Source organism: Ctenocephalides felis, unplaced genomic scaffold (assembly GCF_003426905.1).
Source record: "Ctenocephalides felis isolate EL2017-DRISC unplaced genomic scaffold, ASM342690v1 CF-g0.4_SCAFFOLD_03570, whole genome shotgun sequence".
Classification (NCBI taxonomy): domain Eukaryota; kingdom Metazoa; phylum Arthropoda; class Insecta; order Siphonaptera; family Pulicidae; genus Ctenocephalides; species Ctenocephalides felis.
The window spans coordinates 17225164-17246924 of NW_020539724.1; the positions used below are offsets into that span (position 1 = coordinate 17225164).

The 21761-nt window shown below is 28.2% G+C and overlaps 2 protein-coding genes across 2 annotated transcripts in view; one reads left to right on the forward strand and one right to left on the reverse strand.

The window, feature by feature from the left end:
• The window catches only part of LOC113383488 (vacuolar protein sorting-associated protein 13B-like), a 25902-nt gene extending 21013 nt beyond the window's left edge, over nt 1-4889 (reverse strand). Inside the window, 1 exon segment of the mRNA XM_026621751.1 lies at nt 4880-4889. Within this exon segment, the coding sequence (XP_026477536.1) occupies nt 4880-4889 (10 nt within the window).
• A 179-nt stretch (nt 4890-5068) lies between these two features.
• Nucleotides 5069-11092, forward strand: LOC113383490 (homeobox protein orthopedia-like). The gene is made up of 4 exons (XM_026621752.1): nt 5069-5141; nt 7300-7664; nt 9543-9650; nt 11024-11092. The coding sequence occupies exons 1-4, from the start codon at nt 5069-5071 to the stop codon at nt 11090-11092; spliced, it is 615 nt and encodes a 204-aa protein (XP_026477537.1).
• The last annotated feature ends 10669 nt before the right edge of the window (nt 11093-21761 follow it).

Here is a 21761-nt window from a genome sequence, read left to right on the forward strand (position 1 = left end):
AAGTGCGAGCTTTAGATAGAAAAGTGCTAAAAGCTCAGCTAGAATATCACAATCGGTTATTTACTTTAGCCAAAAAATTGAAATAAATTTAAATTATGTACTTTAATTTATGTAATGTACACAAAAAAGGGATACCAAAGAATAAAACTCTATCTTGGTCCAAACATTACATATTGTCATTTATAAATACTGAATGTTTTTTGTATTTTGAAATTGCATCTTGAGAAATAAAAAAGAGTATTATCTCGAAAGTTATACGAAATAACGAATGTTCTATATATTCTAAATTCAATTTTTGCAATAATTCGTATTAATTGCAATAAAAATGATGGTGAAAACGTTTCTTTGTCTACTGATTCATCATGTAGGTCAAATATCATACAAAAATGTTTATATTAAACATGAATGAAAATTATAAATTGCAATCTGTATTACAAATTATTATTTGCGCCTTTTGGTTTTACATCACATCTACTGAAATAATACATACTGAATGATTATGAAATATAAACTATAATAATCGACTTATGTTCCATCCTAAATATATGGACTATTATTATAATCTTCAGTATTTGTTCTACAATTAAATCATTTTTTGTATGCCTTCAATGGAATGGAGACCATTAGACCAACTTTATGCAAAGTTATATTAAAATCGTCAAAAAAAGTCATCAGTTGAAAAAAAAAGTTATTTTTAAGAAAAGGTCCAGCCGATCGATACCAAAACCTATAATCACTACAATTCCCACTGATATCTTTCAAACAGTTTTGGAATTTTCTTAGTAGATTCAAATTTTTTTTGTCAAGAACGCAGTGGCGGATCCAGCTTCGGCGCCAGGGGGGGGTCATAATTGAAAAGTTTTTAGTATGTAACAAATTTAATATATATATATATATATATATATATATATATATATATATATATGAGATAGAGCGGGGCTTAAAGATCCGCAGGTAGAAAGGTCTATCACCGATATCTCAACAAAAACAAGTAAAGTTTTAAAGATTTCTTAACAACAATATTTGAAAGTAGAGGGAAAAATTGTACAACCAGCCATCCCATTGATTCTTACGACGTTTAAAAAAGCATTTTTACAAGAGATAAATTAAATAAATATTTTTTCCAACTCTGCTGATGAATATTTTGGGCAAAATACCAAATCAAGGTTATATACAGAGTCATCTTTGTAAAAAATTTATCCATAAAAGTTATATTTTGCCTTGGCTGAATAATGTTCCTATTATTTCGTTAAATGCCATTAAAATTAAAAATAATATATTAGATTGTTTGTTCTCTCGTCGTCCGATTTTACCGCGCCCATGGTGTAAAAAAAAACAAGTGACAAATTTTGAAAAACAGCAAAAAACACATTTCTACAGTAATGAGATAGCTGGGAGATGTACTAAACATAAACATAAACATAGTCAGATAGTTCTTTGTTCAATGTGTCTTATTTGTTATGTTTTTCGTTTAGTTTTCACAATATAATTGCTCATAATTAATTTGGACCCTCCTTACATATATATGCATTTTTTTAAAAATAATCTGCGACTTTGATGTGGTTCAATATTTGACCTTTGATTAGTTTTGTGAGTCGATTGGTTGATCCGATTCTTTACTATTGGCATAAAAGTGCAAAAATTATCGTCCATGTTTTTGTCAAAAATTCTTAACCGTTTTAATAAATGGTTTTTTGAGAAGATCGGCCAAATTATTTCTTTTTCATAATAGATTGTTAATTTTTTTGTGATTTTAGTGAAATTTTGCATGGCGATAGAGATTTTGTTCTAAATGAACATACTAAACTATATTAAGGCCAGTGACAAGTGGTTTACTTATGATAATTAAAGTTTGGATTATTTGGCCGCGCTTTTAGAAAATTTTCACCGCGCGAAATACATATTCCGCTCAGTATTTCGTATGTGTTCGTTTTCCACCAATGTATAATGTTTAAACCATAAATGATCGACTTAATCAATAAAAAATAAATTTAAACCGTAAATGATCGACTTAATCAATAAAAAATAAATTAACTTATGAGTGGTTAAAAGTATTCCGGGTGGATTTATTACACATAATTGAAAAGAACGAATACGTTAACGAAAATACTCCGAATTTTCTAAAAGCAAATTTTCAAAAATCAAAAATTTTCGTAATTGAACCAGTTTCCGTAGGACTTTAATGGTTAGTATATTTATTAAGAACAAGTACTCTATCGTTATAGCAAGTAAATCGTCTAATTTTAATTTAAAAAAACGTCAAAAAACTACTTATTTTCTCAAACTTTGATAAATTTTTAAAATTAAAACTACTTGTCGTAAGGCCATAATAATTCAGTAAGTTGTATAAGACCATGATATATATTGCCAAAAAAAAATTCATAAAAATCGGCTTAATTTTTTTTTCAACAGTTAATTACAAGAAAATGTCTCGGTAGATTTTCACCTTCCCAACTAATTTCTTTCGAACAGTTTTTGATTTTTTAAAATCGATTCGGTGGTATAAGCTTAAATGTGGGCAAAAAGTTTAACACCTTTTTGCAAATTACAAAGAAACGGCTCGGTCGATCGTCGCACAAAACTGAGAAAAGATAATCCACATCAAAATAAATCGATTGGCTTTTAAATTTCTGAAATGGGTTCAGGCGGTTTTGAGCAAACGTCGATAAAAGATTTAATTTTGACAAATGCCAAAAAAACGATACTAATTTTTGCAAACTTTGACGAATTTTTAAAAATAAACGACTTGTCGTAGGATCGTGATATTTTAGTATGATCTATAAGCCTATGGTATCTACCGTAAATAGAAATTCATGAAAGTCGAAATTTTTTTTTAACACTTTATTACAAGAGAACGGCCCGGCCAAAAACTCATCAACACGATTTCCAACCAATATCTTTCGAACGGTTTTTGAATTTTCAAAATCGATTGAGAATTGCGGTCTGAAACGTGGACGAAAATCTTTTAACTTCTCTGCTATTTATAAAGAAACGGCTTGGCCGATTGTTGCACAAAACTGACAAACAATAGTCCTTATCGAGGGGCATCGAATGGCTTTTAAATTTTTGAAATCGATCTTTCAGTCTTTTTGAGAAAACGTCGATTTACGGCAAAAAATCTGTTCACACACACACGCACACTTTTCCAAATTAGATTTGAATGAAAAATCAGAATGGCTTGAAACGTCGAAAAAACATAAAATTAGCGAATCAGAAAACAAACTTCTCCTTCAGGAAGTTAAAAATAACTACTATATTAAAAAATTTGCATTAGTTTCTCACTTCAAAATAGTTTACAGCATTAGGTATACTTCTCTAAATTCATTATTTATATATTAAGTCGTTTATTTTACAGATGTTAGGGATTACAGAAAGTTCATGCCTAAGGCCCACTCACAATTAGCTTATTTTTTTTGATTTTTGAATGAAATTTTTTTCTCAAACTGTAATACCTAATTCAAAACTATGTATAGACTGATGATGATATATGTAATGATGAGATGATATATGTAAACTATGTATAGGTACATCATATATTCGCAATACGATTAGAAGATTCTTAAATTTTAGGAGTCTTTGACTCCGCCTTTCGTCTATAATAAGTTAAATATTCAAGTTATAAAAAGAGTTTGGTAACAAAATACATAAATAAAATCATTATGAAGTAATCTTGTTGTTGAATTAATGTTTTTATCAATGTACTAAAACAGGCTCAGGGGGGGGGGTCATGACCCCCGTGACCCCCCCCCTGGATCCGCCACTGCAAGAACGTTGATAAACAACGTTGTATTTAACTGCAATTTTCAAAGAAACGACTTTGCCGATCCCTGTGTAAGACAAGTCAACGTGAGTCCTTGTCTTATTTTATCAAATAGCTTTTAAATTTGGAGAAAAGGTTGTCGAAAATTCAAATTTTAGCTTACAACCATACATAAAATTTTTCCTTCATACATAAAATTTTTCCTTTTTCATTTCTGGAAATTTTTTGTCAAACGATTCTGATTGACTTGAAATGTCGACGAAACATAAACATCACTTTTGTGAATTTAATAACAATAATAGTAAATTTACATAATACTGAAGATACTAACAACTATACTAACTATAGCTGGATGCATAAAATTTAACAAATTATGGTCATATTTTTTTAAATAGCTATTTTTTGTATATTTTTAACTTCGCGTAGGATAAGTTATGGCAATCGCAAAAAAATCGAAAATAAAATTATTATATTAGGTTGTCAAATATCTCCCTTCCGCTTTTTTGCTCTTGGTTTATAATACAAAAAGGCGGAAAGGAGATATTTGACAACCTTATATGTCTTTACGTTTCAAAGGTCTCTGAATATTTTGGCATACCTTAGAAAAAATTGACGATTTCGGAAACACCGATCAACCAATTTGAATAATTCAAAAAACATTTAATTCGTATTGATAAGGAGTGCTGATTAGTATTAGTGCCAAAAACGTTAACTCAGTTTATAAGAGAACGGACTGTCCGATTTTAATAATTCAAAAAACATTTTACTTGTGTAGACAAGATGAAGAACTGATTACATTTTTGGGAAGGCAGGTCTAACGGTTATTGACTCTCCATAAAAATAAGTTAAAAAAATGTAATTCGGCGGTCAAAAATGTTTATTGGACATATGTACATCAAATTATCAGATATTTTATAGAAATTTTAATAATGTGTACACATTTTGTGTAATTTTTTTGGGGTTCCGTACTAAGATTTTTAATTACAGTACGGGAAGTTCCAGGAATTTGCCTTAAGGCACGATGCACGATGCCATGGAGACTCCACTAGTTTTTGCATTGCTTTCAAGTTGTACTCGTATATACTGATCGTACAACAAATTACTAAAAATTCTTCAAACCTTTGTCCATAATTTCCAAAAATAACTTAAATCCTATCAAAACAACTCCTCTCCCAACCACCTATAATATACCTATCCTTTATCTCGATCCTTCATAAACCAGACAGTCAATTGATTTCAAATGACAGATTTTATCACAAATTTCCTGGTTTCCCCTTTGTACCGGAACAATGGTACAAGTGGACTGTAATGAGTGCTTGCATGTACAAAGGACCCCAAGCGACATATGCGCATCGGCTGTGTTTAAGGTTTAAGGTTTTAGGTTTTAGGATTTAGATTTTAGGTTTAGGGCACACTAAAGAGACCGGCCAGGGTGCTGACATATGGGGATTACGGGAATTAGACGGTGGCCCAGGGTGAGACCAATCATTTGACACTAATATTCATTGTTGAGGGCGTACTGGAGTTAACACGTACATGGATATATACATACATCATACATGTATATATATATATATATATATATATATATATATATATTAGGGTGGTCCTTAATATGGATATTTTCGAATTTTCTCAATCCCAAGGGCTTAGCTCTTAATATTGTCTTTTAGATAGAGCGCAATTCAAAGTTTTGTATGGGAATAAAATGAAAAAGTTTTCAAAAATTTTGCAGAGCGTCGAATTTTGAATAAAAATGACACGAATTTTCGCTTTTAATTCATTTGTCGCTAAGTTATACTAAATTTTTTTTTTTTAATTTTCAAAATGTTTTTCCATTCTATTTCCATGCGAAGTTTGATTGAATTGCGCACTATCTAAAAGTTAATATTAAAAGATAAAACTTTCAGAGAATTGTTTTTTATCAATTTTGAACCATTTGAGCCCTTGGGAGCAAGGTAATTCGAAAATGTCTATATTAAGGACCACCCTAGTATACATATATATATATGATTTAGTTGTTAATTTTGATGTTGAGATATATGAGTAAGTTCTTGTGGGGCGATACATCAAAGAATAAAAATCAAAGATTTATAAATTAATCTTTAATTCCAAACGTTTCGACATTCAATTTAATGTCATCATCAGTGTATATTACGTTGGTAGGTTACATCTAGAGAATTGTACACAACACTAGAAATTAGCACTAACATTTATACAACTAACTTGTTAACACCATGCATTTTTTATAATTTTTTGTATGATGTGAAAAGAAAAATGATAGTTTTATTTGAACAAAAATGTAAGTAAAGTTGACATAAGCCTCGGAACGCGCAAAGTACAGAAGTCATGGCAGAAATTACCTAACTTTACTTACATTTTTGTTCAAATAAAACTATCATTTTTCTTTTTACATCATACAAAAAATTATAAAAAATGCATGGTTTTGACAAGTTAGTTCTATAAATGTTAGTGCTAATTTCTAGTGTTGAGTAAGGCTCTGACTTAAAGCAGTAATGGGAACTTGTTCGAATAAACATACTTCATCTTTCTCCCTTTGGACCTTATGATAAAATTAGTATAGTTTGGTTGTTATGACGACTGTCACTAAAGTACCCTTTTTTATTTTGGATATAATTTACATCTGTCCAATGGACATTAGGTAAATTTTATGAATAACAAAATAACAAAGAAGCTGTCTGCAAAATAAACTATTGAATGCTTGAAAGAGTGCACAGTTGCAATCTCTCCTAATTTAAGAAACGAGAATGATCTAGATTGACCTGGAATGCCAGTTAGGTCCAAAAGCGTTTTCCTTTTTAATCTTTTGGTGTAGTTTGCTGAGATGAGTGCTTTGGCGAGAGTCATATTAATTAGCCAGCTCTTTCAATACGATCGACGGTTTAGGTATTCAGTTTATGAATAAACTTCCACTCAATATCTGAAATTTAGACAACAAAAAATATCATTCTTCCTTCCCTAGTTAAACTTTTTAAAGAATTAGCTTTCTATGACATTACTGAATTTTCTCAATTTGTTTTCAATAATTATTTTCTTGCATAATCCTTATTTTTTATCTATGTAGTCTGACCATTTGATCGCCTGTACAACCATATTTTTTATTGCTATTTTATTAATTTAAATTTTTACGCTTTTAAATGAGTATAACTTTCAACCTTGTGCAAGAATTTTGAGCTTGACTGGTGGTCTAATAGACTTTAATATGATGAACTAGATGATGAATATTGTATTTAATGTTCGAATGCTTTTTATCAGCTCTTTTGTGCAAAATTTGTGCAGCTACTATGACTATTATAAAATTACTTATCCTTTTAATATTAATTATGAATAAGCTTAACAAGAGCCTGAAAAAATATCTATTGTTATTGAGTACGGCTTGCCTATAAATAAATAAATAAATAAATAGTAAAATATGTAAAAATGTATAGAAATCAAATATTTTGTTTTCATTTTTATCAATTAAAATAACTTATGGTTTTTAATAACCCCATTAACTTTCCCTTATATTCTTTCCCCAGAAGCGATAGGAGCCTTCAAAAAACTAAAACCAGAACCCATATCAACGGGAAACGGCGGTTCCGTACTAAACCACCACTACCACCACAGTACAGGAGGAGCAAACTCGGTCACGACGTCCACCAGCGGCGGTTCGCTCAGTGGAAATTCCTTGACCGGAGCATCTTTAGGAGCCGGCGGCTTAAGCACAGGCTCACTAGGAGCCGGAGCTGGTCTGGCTGGCGGCGCGTTGGGCGCAAGTGGTACCTTGAGTGGTAGCACGCTAGGTGCCGGAGGTGCCTTGAATCATTTGACGTCGAGCGGAGGCAGTTCAGCAAGTCAGTGTCCCACGCCGGCAAGGCGGAGGCATCGGACTACGTTTACCCAGGTAATGAATGGATTTTTTGAACTGTTTGTTTTATATGATGACGTACGTACATTACATCCTAAAATAAAATATATTTTTTAACTAATTGTTTTATATGACATACTTTTAGCCTTTAGCAAAATACATTCTTCAAACTAATTGTTTGGTATGCCAATAGCTAAATACATTTTTTGAACTAATTGTTTATATGAAGTAAAAATACAGACTAAATGTCTAAACAAAACTTGAAGGTTTTACTGAATGTTTACAGTTGAATTATAACATAGTAATAAGATTTCTCAAACTTGGCAATAAAAATAAAATTAAGTAATTGAATATATCTTATATATAAAAATGAATCGCAAAATGTGTTGGTATTACCAAAGCGCATAACTCAACAACGCCAGGACCAATTTGGCCAATTCCTTTTGTAAAATGTTCGTTGATGTCCAAGGATGGTTCTTACGGCGAGAAAAAATCGAATAATTGCTGGAAAAACCCTAAAAACAGCCCTTTTCTTTTTCTCATACAAACGTTTTCTACCTAAAACGTAGAATCAATTTGAGCTTTATTGCTATTAAAGTTCATATTAAATTACAAGCACTCACTGAATACTCCTTCTACTAAACGATTATTCGGATTTTGGTAAATCTTTCTGAAGTTTGTTAAGGAAATTTTCTATGATATATGTGGTTATAAAGTACTGGGATGTATGTGCAATATTATAGAAATACGAGTAAATGGAAAAAATTGCAGAAAACGACATGCTATTGTTTGCATTGAAAATGAATGAAAACTATCATCTGCCAAAAATTTCAATTTACTTATAAACCTAGACAATATTAGAATATGTTTAATAAATTTATGATTATGAAAAAAAAATGAAATGTCTAATTATCAACATTATTATTGCCAAAAAGCAGCTGAGATGTGCCAGAAATTAATATAATATAAGATACAGTATATGTATGGCAGATTGAATGATACACATATGAACAGGATATGACAAATTAATTCACTTAAAATATGATATTAAGTATTAATCAGGGCCGGTCCGACCTTCAATGCGATGCATGCGAAAAATACAATCGCACGCCTAAAGGGGCGCCAACACAAGATTCGGATATAAAATTTTCAATATATATTTTTTTCAATATATAATTTCTTTGCATCTTTTACTAATCTTGCCACAAGAAATTCACTTTATAACAACAAATGGGAAAGTGTAAAGATGAATACATACAATTCGGCCCTCACGATATCGATTAGAAAAAATTTCAGATGCAATTTTGGATATATTAAATAATAAAAAATTAAATTAATTGAATCCAACATGAAGTCCCAGTGTTATGTCATGGTCATGGTTATGTATGCCGTTTAAAAGACTCCAATTTCCAATATAGTGTGGGAATTGAGTTCATCATTTAATTTAAAGCAGTTCTACATTTAACATTGCTCATATTATAAATGTATATGCATTTTGGCGAGAAGAGTAATTTAAAAAAAACAATATATTATATTAAAAAATTGTAGACATGGATACAGGACAACGTCTGTCGGGCCATCTAGTACCTAATAAAACTTCTACAATTTTCAAACTTTCTAAACAATTACCCGTAATGACTTAAGTTATAGTTGGGTACTATTTTGTAAACGAATCTGCATACTTGGTTACCATTTGTTGACATTCAACTATATAATTCAAAGTAGAAAACATCTTACTCATTGATAAAAATCTGATAATTTTATGAGGTTTACAATTTGCCATATTTGTACAACTGATTCTTTGAAACGGCTGAAACTGCAGACTTAATTAACTATTAAGTATAACTATTTCTTATACTGTTTTAGGTTAAACAAATAGTCCGAAACTTTATTTTAAATTATCTATTGTTTCAGGAACAATTAGCCGAACTCGAAGCTGCCTTTGCAAAATCTCACTACCCAGATATATATTGCAGGGAGGAATTAGCACGGACAACAAAATTGAATGAGGCCAGGATACAGGTAATTTTAATATAAATAAATAAATATATATATATATATATATATATATATATATATATATATCTTACTACTACGTACTATGTATCTTACTATTTGGGTTCATAACAGTTCAAAAATTGCAAAACGCGATCGAGAGCAAAATAACCGGATATTACATTCAGCCAAATATATAAAATCTATCAAAAAACGGAAACTGAAAAATCAATCGTAAAATTGAATTTGAACAAAAATAGTCCCTCAATATAATTTAAAGTAACTCAGCAAAATATTTTGGTTGGTGCATTAATATATAAAGTTCTATAAAACAAGTAGCGATTTGTGTCGATTTGTCTTTATATTCTATGAATATAAAGATATAATTGTACATAAAATATTAATATATATATATATATATATATATATATATATAATATATATATATATATAGTAGTTTAGATTTTTTTATTTGACGTTGAAAGATATTCGTGAAAGGTTTTCAACCAATTTTAGAGAATTTGATGAATCTGTTCTTATTATTTTTAATCCTCTTTGAGTAAAGAAATGTAATTATGCCCTTTTAATACCTATGTGATACCCTTTTAATAATATTAATTATTAAAAAAAATCTGCAATTTTCTAATTGTGGACTTTTGTTGGTTTTGTTTAGTTTTTACTTTCTTTTCAATATTTATATTTGTGTTCACTTCTTTAATTTTTTATTTTCTATTATATTTTTGATTTTTTTATTTATTTTTAAAGTTTTTAATATTTTTAATGATTTTAATATTTTTAATATTTTTAATATTTTAAATGTTTGCAGCTAATTTTAGAAATTTTGATGAATCTATGTTTATCATTATAAATACTTTTAGTGTGAATAAATAAAATTCTGCCCTTTTAATACCTATGTGATACCTATGTGATAGTAATATTATCAATTACTAAAAAAATCTGCGATTTTCTAATTGTGGACTTTTGTTTGTTTGTTTTTGTTTACTTTTTACTTTCTTTTCAATATTTATATTTGTGTTCACTTATTTAACTTTTTATTTTTTATTATATTCTTGTTTTTTTATTTATTTTTATTATTTATAATATTTTAAATGTTTGCAGCCAATTTTAGATGTTTTGATGAATCTATGTTTATCATTTTAAATAGTTTTTGTATAAATAAATGTAATTTTGCCCTTTTAATATCTATGTGTACTTATAAAATTATCAATTAAAAAAAAAATCTGCGATTTTTTAATTGTGGACTTTTGTTGGTTTTGTTTAGTTTTTACTTCCTATTCAATATTTATATGTGTGTTCACTTCTTTATTTTTTTATTTTTTATCATACTTTTAATATTTTATATTTATTTTTAAAAATTTTAATATTTTGTTTTATTTTAGTTTGTTCTTTGTCCATCTTTGATCCACCTTGTTTCCAACCAGCTAGCATTTCCCAGAAATCGATCCTGAATCTGCATTTGTGAACCCCTTCATTTCTGTAATGGCAGAATTGTGCACTTACAATTTGTTAATCATGTGGCTTACTACATGATATTATTATTTAACTATTAACTATTTTATTATTATTTAACTATTAACTGTTTATTATTTTATTTTATTGGGTTTTTTTCAATAAACAATGCCTTTAAAATTAGTGTGTTGTTTTTTTCTAGTTTATATGTAGGTATTATTATTTTTATTTGTCAGATCTTCTAGCAATCATGTAATTATAAAGTTCGAAATTTTTGTCGTAGGTTTTGTTAACAAACTGAATGATGATACACTTACATCGTCGAAAGTACATAAGGGTTAATTAAGTACAACTTTGTATTTCGACTATTTGTCTGCAAATAAATATTTTAAGTATAAGTTTTTTTGTCGGACAAAAAACCTAAAGTTTATATATGCATATATATATATATATACATATATATATATATATATATATATATATATATATATGCCTAGGGTGCCACCGTGATAAAGATATTCAAACACTCGAGGCGTTGTATGACAAATTGAAAATAAATTGGTTCATCAACCCTGTACAAATTGCATATCTGTATATATATGTATATATATATAACAAACATGCTGTGTATAGGTAATTCTTTAAAAATATGGTCATTATAATTATAACCAAAAAAGTTTTCAAAACTTTTAAAGATTTAGAGATAAGTTAACAAGGTGCCTAATGTTAATACTAAACTCAATCATGTTTGGAATTATAATAAATATAAATAATATAGTCAAATTTTCAAATTTTCAATAATTTGTACAATAATTACCAGGCATCCATTAACTTTGAAAGAGTTTTAAATCATCTAAATTTTTATATATTTTGTACTAATGTAAGACTTGACTTCCATCTTCTAAATTCATCATAAAACTTGCATTCGAATGAGCTTCTCTTGGGTTGCCCCAAAAGATACTTGCAACCCCCCAGAGCAAAAAAGCAAAAAAAGAGAAAACGAAAAATAGAATGCCAGGGGAACAAAATTCCAAGTCAAGTAATTGGCGACTTAATTCAATCAAAGAATACTCTCTTCTGCGACAGACTTCAAGGGAAAACAACCCCTGGTACATGTGCTCGGAAAGACAGATATATGAAGTCGATTTTTATTCACTACGTACAGCTTGGGATACATACATTTATGAGGTTATAATTGTTAAATAATCAATTGTCAATATAATTATTATAACCAAATTTTAACTTACTAAAATATCCGAAAAGTGATAATATGCAATTATAAATTTCATAACAAAAGAGCAGATCTGGGATAAAATAGAAACGTTATGGTAATGGATCTACATTCTTAAGGGTCTACCTTCGTATGACGAACTGCTAAAAAGCTATGCATTTGCTGTGCCATCAGGCGTTTTACACATAAACCCTAACTTTACGTATGTGTTATAAAGGAGATGGGACAAAAGACATAAAGGACATAAAGTTGCACATATGATAAAATCGTTACTTGATGTCTGTGCATTTTGTAGATTAGATTTTATGTGTATAACGCCTGAACAGCAGGATTACATTTCTGACAAGTTCTTTGGTAAAAGTTTGAAGTTCAGGGTTGTTATGATATAGATTTAATGAGCAAATGAAAATGTTTATTTATTTTAATAATTAGATATTTATTTTAAATGGAACGAATAGCTTCAACAGATGCTTTTATCTAATCAATGATTATTCACATCAACGATTAAAGTAATATAAAAAGGATTTTAAAAAAATTCTAAAGGTTTTATAGAAGTATTCTAAAAGTTGTATAAATGATTCCTAGAGAATAGTTTTAAACCTCTATATTATATAGTATTATATTATATATAGTAATTAGTTTTTATCACATAAATGGGTTTTCATTAATCTCTAAGCTACTTTTATTGTACTGATACAGAATCTTGCTAATCTACTTTTCATTTACCCAGTAAATACAATATTTATATTATTATACAAAAAAATCAGTATTTATGTCGTTATTTTTATACAAGCGATCGGTACAGTAGTTTACTTTTTAATTGAGATTTTTTTAACTTTCTTAATTAGTATTAACTTCCCGTAGGGTAAGTTATAGTAATCGCAGAAAAATTGAAAATGAAAGTTTTTATATACTACGTTTCAAAGGTTTCTGAATATTTTGGCATACCTTAGAAAAAATGGATGTATTTGTGTGTGTATGTGTGTGTGCGGATACAAATGTTCGTCGACGATTTCGGGAAAACCGATCAACCGATTTGAATAATTCAAAAACATTCGATTTGTATTGATAAGGAGACGTGCTGATTAGTTTCTGGCAAAGGCAGGTCTAGCCGTTCCGAAGATACGGGGCAAAAAGTGCCAAAAACGGTAACTCAGTTTTTAAGAGAACGGAGCGTCCGATTTTAATAGTTTGAAAAACATTTTACTTGTATTGACAAGATGAAGAACCGATTATTTTTTTTGGAAAGGCAGGTCCAGCGGTTATAGACTCTCAATAAAAATAAGTTAAAAAAAAATATCATTTGGCGGTCAAAAACGTTTATTGGACATATGCACATCAAATTATCAGATATTTTATAGAGATTTTAATAATGTGTACACATTTTGTGTCAATTATTTTTGTTCCGTTCCGGAAAGTTCCAGCAATTTTCCTTGACTTAGTTGCCATTTGCAGCAATGAGGTGCTATATCAACTTGTAAATATATTTATGTTCTATATTTCCAAGTGTAAATGGTGATCACTACTGCTTGATATCAGTTAGTACGTAGCGCGTTATTTGAACCTACAACTTTGTGATTGCAAGGTTGTTTAACCCCTTAACCCCAATTTAAAAATATATAAAAATATTAAATTTGCTTTTATATTTTGAAGCTACTATTTTCTTATAGCTTTATATTGAATTTGGATGTCCATCTGACCATCTGTCAGAGTTCTTCTCAAATTGAAACAAAAGCATTCTGCAAAAGAGGAAGTATAATGTGAAAAGAATTCTGTACGTTTTTTTTGAAGATTGATAATTCTTATCAGATAATCGCATATTTGAAAATTCGTCAATATTGTTCAATTAATTAAAAACTTAACCAGTTATATTCAATACTTACAATCTAACTAAAGAGATTGCAATACTGTAATGTTCTTGATTTTGACCTGAGTCTTTACTAAACAAAAATATTGAGCATCAATTAGTATTGAGCTTCTTCGAACTATAAGAATTGCATTTGCTTTAATTGCCATCAGCAGAAATAGAAAAATCAGTTCCCGCATTTAAACTCTTTTGTACATGACTTGGCCATGCAAACAAAACTTTTTGCCAGTTAATTCATTAAATTACGAGTTATGTGTTTAACTATACAAGTACATCAGCTGATGAATTTTATTTTGCTCAAGTTTTCTGGTTTTCAAACAAAATGAGTACCTTGTAAAATTTCAAGCATATCAAAGCCAACTTGTGTGGAGAGTTTTGATAACCTATGATAATCTAATCAAGGACCAGATCCCTTGAAATCTAAAGTATACCTTTTTGGCATCCCTTGTAATTGAGCTCATTAGTGAACTATACTGCGCCCATTTTACGACAGTTTGGAATGGATACATTGCATAACTAGACACAAAAACATCAATGGCGAATGTTTTTGGAACACATCAAATTTCTTTTAACTAGAATCGATTTTGATCTTTTACTTATATATATATATATATATATATATATATATATATATATTGTTCTGGAAAAGTATTTTTCCAGTGTTATGTCTTAGTCTAACACAATGATGGAGTGCATTGGCTCTGTCCTTTTCATTCGCACTGTCCGACGAAAAGCGCTTGCGTCATAGTTTATCGACTTATGTAGAAAACAAAATGGTTTCCACTACCCCATGATGGGGTGTGCGTATACATACATACATACATACATTATATATATATATATATATATATATATTAGTTTTGATGTAGAAATATGTATATATAAACTTTGAGGCAATACATCAAATGAAAAACAAAGACTTTTTGAAAATCTTTCCTACCAGAAGTTTCAATATATATATATATAATCTTGCATCGACTACAAATTGACAATGAGAAAAAAATTGTGATTATGTTGCACATTAATTTATATTTTATTAATTCATATTAAATATTAGTCACATCTATATCCATTTTCTCTTCGTAATTTTGCAATTAGTTGTCCTAGTAATTTTTGTATTTTGTTTAGTTTGTTATCTAAGATTTCACTGAACATGATATGGCTTTGTTTGACGCAATTTCTGCCCGTTTCAAAATTTAGAATTTTTTATAGTTCCCGACACATAAGATATACGTTCTTGCCATATAAATTTAACCTCTTTTTAGATACCTTAGAGTTTACTTAAAGCAGTTTTAGTAACATTTTTGCCTAACAAGAGCCTACATTCCAAGTACTCACGGTACTTAAAATGTGCCTAAATGCCAAAATTGTCACATGATTATTATCATGAAAATAAATATTATCAAAATATTTTAGATTTTAATTTGATGTGGAAAAAGTTGTCAATTTTGTCTTGATTATTTTAAATCTACACACACACACATATATATATGTATATATATATATAAATAAATATATATAAATATATAATAAAATTATTTGAATTTCATATTATATTTATTCCATTTATAGTTTTTAATTTGTAAATTTTAAATGGTTAAAATTCTTGAAACAAAAGTATACCTTTTTGGTATTGCTTGTAATTGAGATCTATCTTGAAACAAAACAATATTTTTCATTTCATTTATCAAATCTAAAATGTACAAAGAATTTGAAAATATGGTGAGCTCCGCAATCAACGCGCCTACAAAAAAACAATTTTATGGTTTTAGAAACTAAAGGATTTTAAGATACAAATTTTGAATATCAATATCAATTATTTATATTTGTTTTTGGATTTTTTATTTATTATATATTTTTTAGTTTCAAAAATATGATATTTTATACCATAGGTTCCCAAACCGTGGACCCCACAATTAGGAAATATTGATTTTTATTGAATTTGTTTTTGTACTAATGTTTATTATTGAAGATCTTAATCCAAGTTTAGACATTTATGAATTGTCTTCAAAATAATAATAAAATAGATATTAACAAGATGTATAGTAGTCCACTATCGTAGATCTCCATAATTCCTTTTCGTTCACGTGGACCCCTTGAAAGTTGTCATGGACCCTTGGGGAGCAATATGGACCTCTTTGGAAATCAATGATTTATACTTTTATACTTCATAGTTGTTTACTGCCGAAATCAAGACTTAAGAAGTACTTATGGCCTAGAATAACTGATTTTTTAATTTACCCAATTTCGGTTTTAATTTATAAATTGATGGATGTACAAAAATATACGCACTAACATCGAAATTATAATATTTATCCTTTCGAACGTGTGACCTAAATATATTTTGCTAATATCATGGAAATGTGTATTGTTAGCCTATATTGCATTTGCATTACGGATAAACTTAATGAATACTTTCAATCGTATGATTCAATCAATGAAAAATATGATTAAAAAACAAAAACAAGGTGCTAAATAAACGATCTTGATATTTGTTACTTGAAAGCTGCGGTAAACTTTGTCATACCAATCGCCAAAAATATTTAAATGGCGTAAATTACCATTTTCTTTTAAATTTGAGCTATTTATACTTCTCTACACATTTAAACTACTAAATATACAAGTATATATTAATATATTAATCCTTATTTGTTTTACCTTAATAGGTGTGGTTTCAAAATCGTCGAGCAAAATATCGCAACAAGAAAAGCAGCTTCAAAAGGCGCTGACTCCTTGCGGCAACTTGCTGTTAAACCATCACCACCAGCAAATCAATAATTCGAGCATTATCAATAATGCAAATAGCAATTTGCTGAGGAATTCGGTTAATAACATAACTGCTATGAGCAACTATCATATGCGAGGATATCAGCCTTATCACCATGTGATGAATAACGTTAACCGATATCCCCAGGTAAATGAAAATTTTGAAAATAATATGTATATTATATTTAAATCAAACTTTTGCCTAATCAACAGTAGGCAGGTTACAACATATATGACTAATTTATTTCATAGTAATTATAATTTGTTGTATTAACTAATAATAAATTAAAAGCTATTTTATTAGTTATTGCAAGCTTGACTTTTAACAAATGTGTATTTAAAAAATATATCTCAATTTAACCGAATAGAACATACTGCAAATAATGGAAATTTTTTTATTTATGAATTTACAGTATTATAATATATTTTATGTGAATGTATTCGTTTTTTAGAATTGTGATGTGTTTTCACTGAGTGGTGGTGCATATACGTCGCAGGCTTTTGGAGGCACGTCCGCCGCCGGCATGACCGCCATGAGGCAGGATCGATGGGTAAATTGATAATATTCAATACATTAACATATATATATATATATATATATATATATATATATATATTCCTATTCCTATGCATAAATTATTTCCTATACAAAAGGTCACAACTGATCAACATTTAAGGATTTAAGGACCCAACATCTCCCCTTATTGATACGTAGTGCTCATGTATCTCACAACATCACGTCTTTTATAATTTTTTTTCTCAAGATGCAATTACAATCTATTTTTAATATTCAAAAAACATTTAATAATAATGAATAACAATTTGTAATGTTAAGACCAAATAGTGTTTACCTTGGCTATAAAGTTTTCAAAGATTTTTTCTAGGTATTATAAATACACGGAAAATCTTTGAAAATTTTCGGATTTATTTGAATTCAGGTAAAAAATAATTACAATATTTCGTGATTTTTCGTAAAACACTTTCCCTTCACGCAATTAATGGACGCCCCCATGTCTATTATACATACATGATTATATATTTATTTTAGTTTATCCAACTTAGTACATACTCTTATTACGTATTAGTAATTTAGAGTCTCTATATTCTTTTAAATTTGCTTATTTTATAATATGCATTATTTAAACGTTTTGCATTTCTCTAACATTAGTTTCTTACCTTATTTATTTTGTAGTTTCGTTACTAAAAGAGAGTCAAAAATGGGGTCTCGTAACTAAAATAATGCTTATTATAAAAAAAAGCAAATTTTTAGAATTCACAATTGCTAATATATATAAGAATTTGTGCTAAGTTGGATAAATTAAAATAATTATATAACCATGTATCTATAAATTGACATGGAAGCGTCTTTTAATTACATGAATGTTAAAATGGAGGGTGAAGAAGGTGTTTTACAAAAACTGACGTAATATAGTATATTGATTTTTTCTCGGTATTATAAATAATCACAAATAGAGGTACCAATGGCTAAACTCTATTCTATTTATAACCGAAAAACTGTAATTTCTTTGGTTCAATCTATTTAAATCTTGCGTTGATTTTGGGACGTCCTTCATATATTTATATAAATATATTTATGTATGTATATATATATATATAATACATATATATGTATATATAACTAGAAATATCTTAACTCGCATAAAATCCTTATAGCCTCGGGATTGCATATGTGTAAAAGTTTTATACGCAACTCCACCCTAAGCCGTGGGACTTTATATAACATCCCTTCGGGGCATGTGTAAATATATATATATATATATATATATATATATATATATATATATAGATGAACCTTAGTGTATAATGTATAAGATCCTTCGTTTGATGTGCAAAGTCCTTGTACCATGAAGAGATTAAAGAACAAACTTTCTTAAGAGCTTAAAAGCAAAATCTTAGCGTTCTACGCAGCCATATCTTACACAAATACGATATATATATATATATATATATATAATATATATATATATATATATATATAGTCCTGGTATTTTACAAATGACACTCTACATAAAGACCTAAAAATAAAAATTATTAATGAAATGATAAATGAAAAGAGCAAAAATTACCAGGTCACCCAAACAAATATTTAAAAGAATTAAGCGAGGAATTTCCTACTCGTAAAAATGTATTTTTTTGAAAATTTTGATTAATAGCGTGATTAATAGACGCCTCCTAATAGTAAACAAAAAAAAAAGAGTGCGCATAAGGTTCACACGCAATTGAAGTAAAACTTATTTGCTACTGTACAAGATGGCATTTAAGTGAAAATAAATACATCATATAACAATTTTGATAAATGATTCTCAGTAATATGGTAACACTCGTGATGCACACATTTATTAGTGTCAACCATTATACACATTTATATAATGATAAATTATAAATTATATATTTATAATAGCATTAAAAATATGTATAATATTTATAAACAATTATGTAATTAAAGTCATACTTCAAATATGACTTGATCGGTTTGTCATTGTAATTAGCATTTAGAAATGAATCTTCATTAGAAAAATGATGTAATTGCTGATTAATAAATTTAATTATTTTTGTATTTAGATTTTCATTTTTTATTTATTTATTCATATTCATAGGCAAGCAATAATAAATAACAATAAATACGTTGTTTCGCTTGAATTGTTAGCAATGATTTAGAAAATAGAGACGATTTAGAAACAAATGGAAATCAGTGTGCTATTAGTATTTTACATACCATTAGATTGGCAAATAAATCTTTAAAACTAAATCATGTTGTAATAATTAATTATTTATATATTTTCTATTATTTGCAGATCTGGATATGCAATTTTCTAACACCCATACATGGAATCGAACAAAGCCTCTTGGGAAAAGGACAGGTATCCTAGCCATTAAGGCTAAATTCTTATAAAAATGTAGCATATCATATAAATATTAAATTTACTGATTTTAAAAAAATATTCTAAAGAATTGATGTGAACAGTATTTTACATGTGAGCTAATTTTCACATATAAAGATGAGGAATATATATATATATATATATATATATATATATATATAATATATATATATATATATATATATATTATATATATATTATATATATATATATATATATAAATTTGTGTATATACATGTGCCAATTAATATTGGTTGTTTGTTTGCTTGTGCAATTTTGTATGACAAGATATAAAAACGCAATATTTGTTTTTAAACAAATAGTTAAAATAATATTTATTATTAATAAATAGTCATATATGTAGTGTGATTTATAAATAATGTTCAATTATGGGTATGAAAATTTAAGAAAATTACTTGTAAAAAGGTTCCGAAATGAAATCTTATATTTAATTTAATCGATTTAAAAAATATTTTGTGTGACAAGAGATGTAAAATATAAATCCTACTGGGTACTTGAAGTGTAATGATGTATAAAGTTGTATCAGAATAGAATTTATTTCGATTGTTCAATTTTTGGACCGATTCTGCCGCATAACAGACCAATGTTATGGCAAGGCTATGTTATGAAGAACTTTCCATACTAAAGTCATGTGGTTGATGTGCAGTCAGGCGTTTTTCTCAGGTTGTCAGATAGAAAGCCTAACCTAGAAACCGTACAAATGTAAAAAAAAACGATGTTAGATAACAGGGACTTCCTGATTTAGGTTCATAACATAACAGTAACGTTGCAGTTTATGTGTAAAACGCCTGAATGCACAGAGAATACATGAATTTTGACAGTTTGCAGTATGATTCAGTAGCATAATGTATGAAAGTTGGAGCTTAACATGGCCGTCATTTTTTTCGGGTCATTTTGTTTTGGTTAGAATAACAACAAATTAATTGTGTGAGGAGCAGAGAACTTTATATAAATAATTTAAATTAATTATAAGAAATCACTGTGTTGTGTATTTGTAATATATCTAATATATAAATAAAATTTTGCAATATAATAGTAGTGTGTGATAGAGGTGGCGATGTCACTAGGTAAATCAATACATCTATTTTGGCCTTAGCATTGTTTTTAAAAAAATCAATAATGATTGTTTTAATTTTATTTTAAAATTTATGCTCTTGAGTCAAATTCAAATCCTTTATTTGCAAATTAACTGTAAATTCCAATAACAATTTGAATGAAGCAAAAGATATTTGGAAACTACTTATTTGCCTTAGTGACCTCAAACTTCTAACAAATGATGTATACTTAATCCGATATTACAATGCCATTTTAGGAAAAGGAGTATGTATGTATTTTTTGCTGGTACCAAAGAAATTATAAATTAATTTATTGTAATTGTTAATGAAGAAGTGAAATACCACAAGCTAATGAGACATATGATATAAAATTTATTCAAGGCAAAACTGAAATTTGTACAATGTTAGATACAATTGAGTTGCAATGTTAGTTGTGATCTATGAAGATATTTTGAAGATCATGATGAGTAAAGAAATTTGACTGTTCGAATAGCTCACGAATGAAAAAGATCTCTTTACTTTGAAAAGACTAATTTGGCATTGACCAAAATGAACAAGTTGATTCCATTTTTTTATTTTTTGTTGAGTTTTTTCAAAAAATCTGAATGATTTCTATTATTACTCCGGCATTTTCTTCTTTATATTTTATTATTATTTTATTATTCAAAAATTACAATTTTAAATAACAAATTCAGTTTGTGGCGTGTGTCTCTTCAAGTGAGACTTTTGCAGTCTATTAACATATTTACATGTACATATAAATATAATGTGATTTTGTCTAGTCGTATAATAAATTTGATCTTTTTTTAAACTACATATAATTAT

Bases quoted from the DNA above. Each gene is read 5' to 3' on its own strand.
- LOC113383490 (XM_026621752.1), top strand. From the start codon at position 5,069: ATGAGTGCTTGCATGTACAAAGGACCCCAAGCGACATATGCGCATCGG. The intron at 7,665-9,542 runs GTAATGAATGGA...CTATTGTTTCAG, and splicing joins ATCGGACTACGTTTACCCAG to GAACAATTAGCCGAACTCGA. The intron at 9,651-11,023 runs GTAATTTTAATA...GTTTTATTTTAG, and splicing joins TGAATGAGGCCAGGATACAG to TTTGTTCTTTGTCCATCTTT.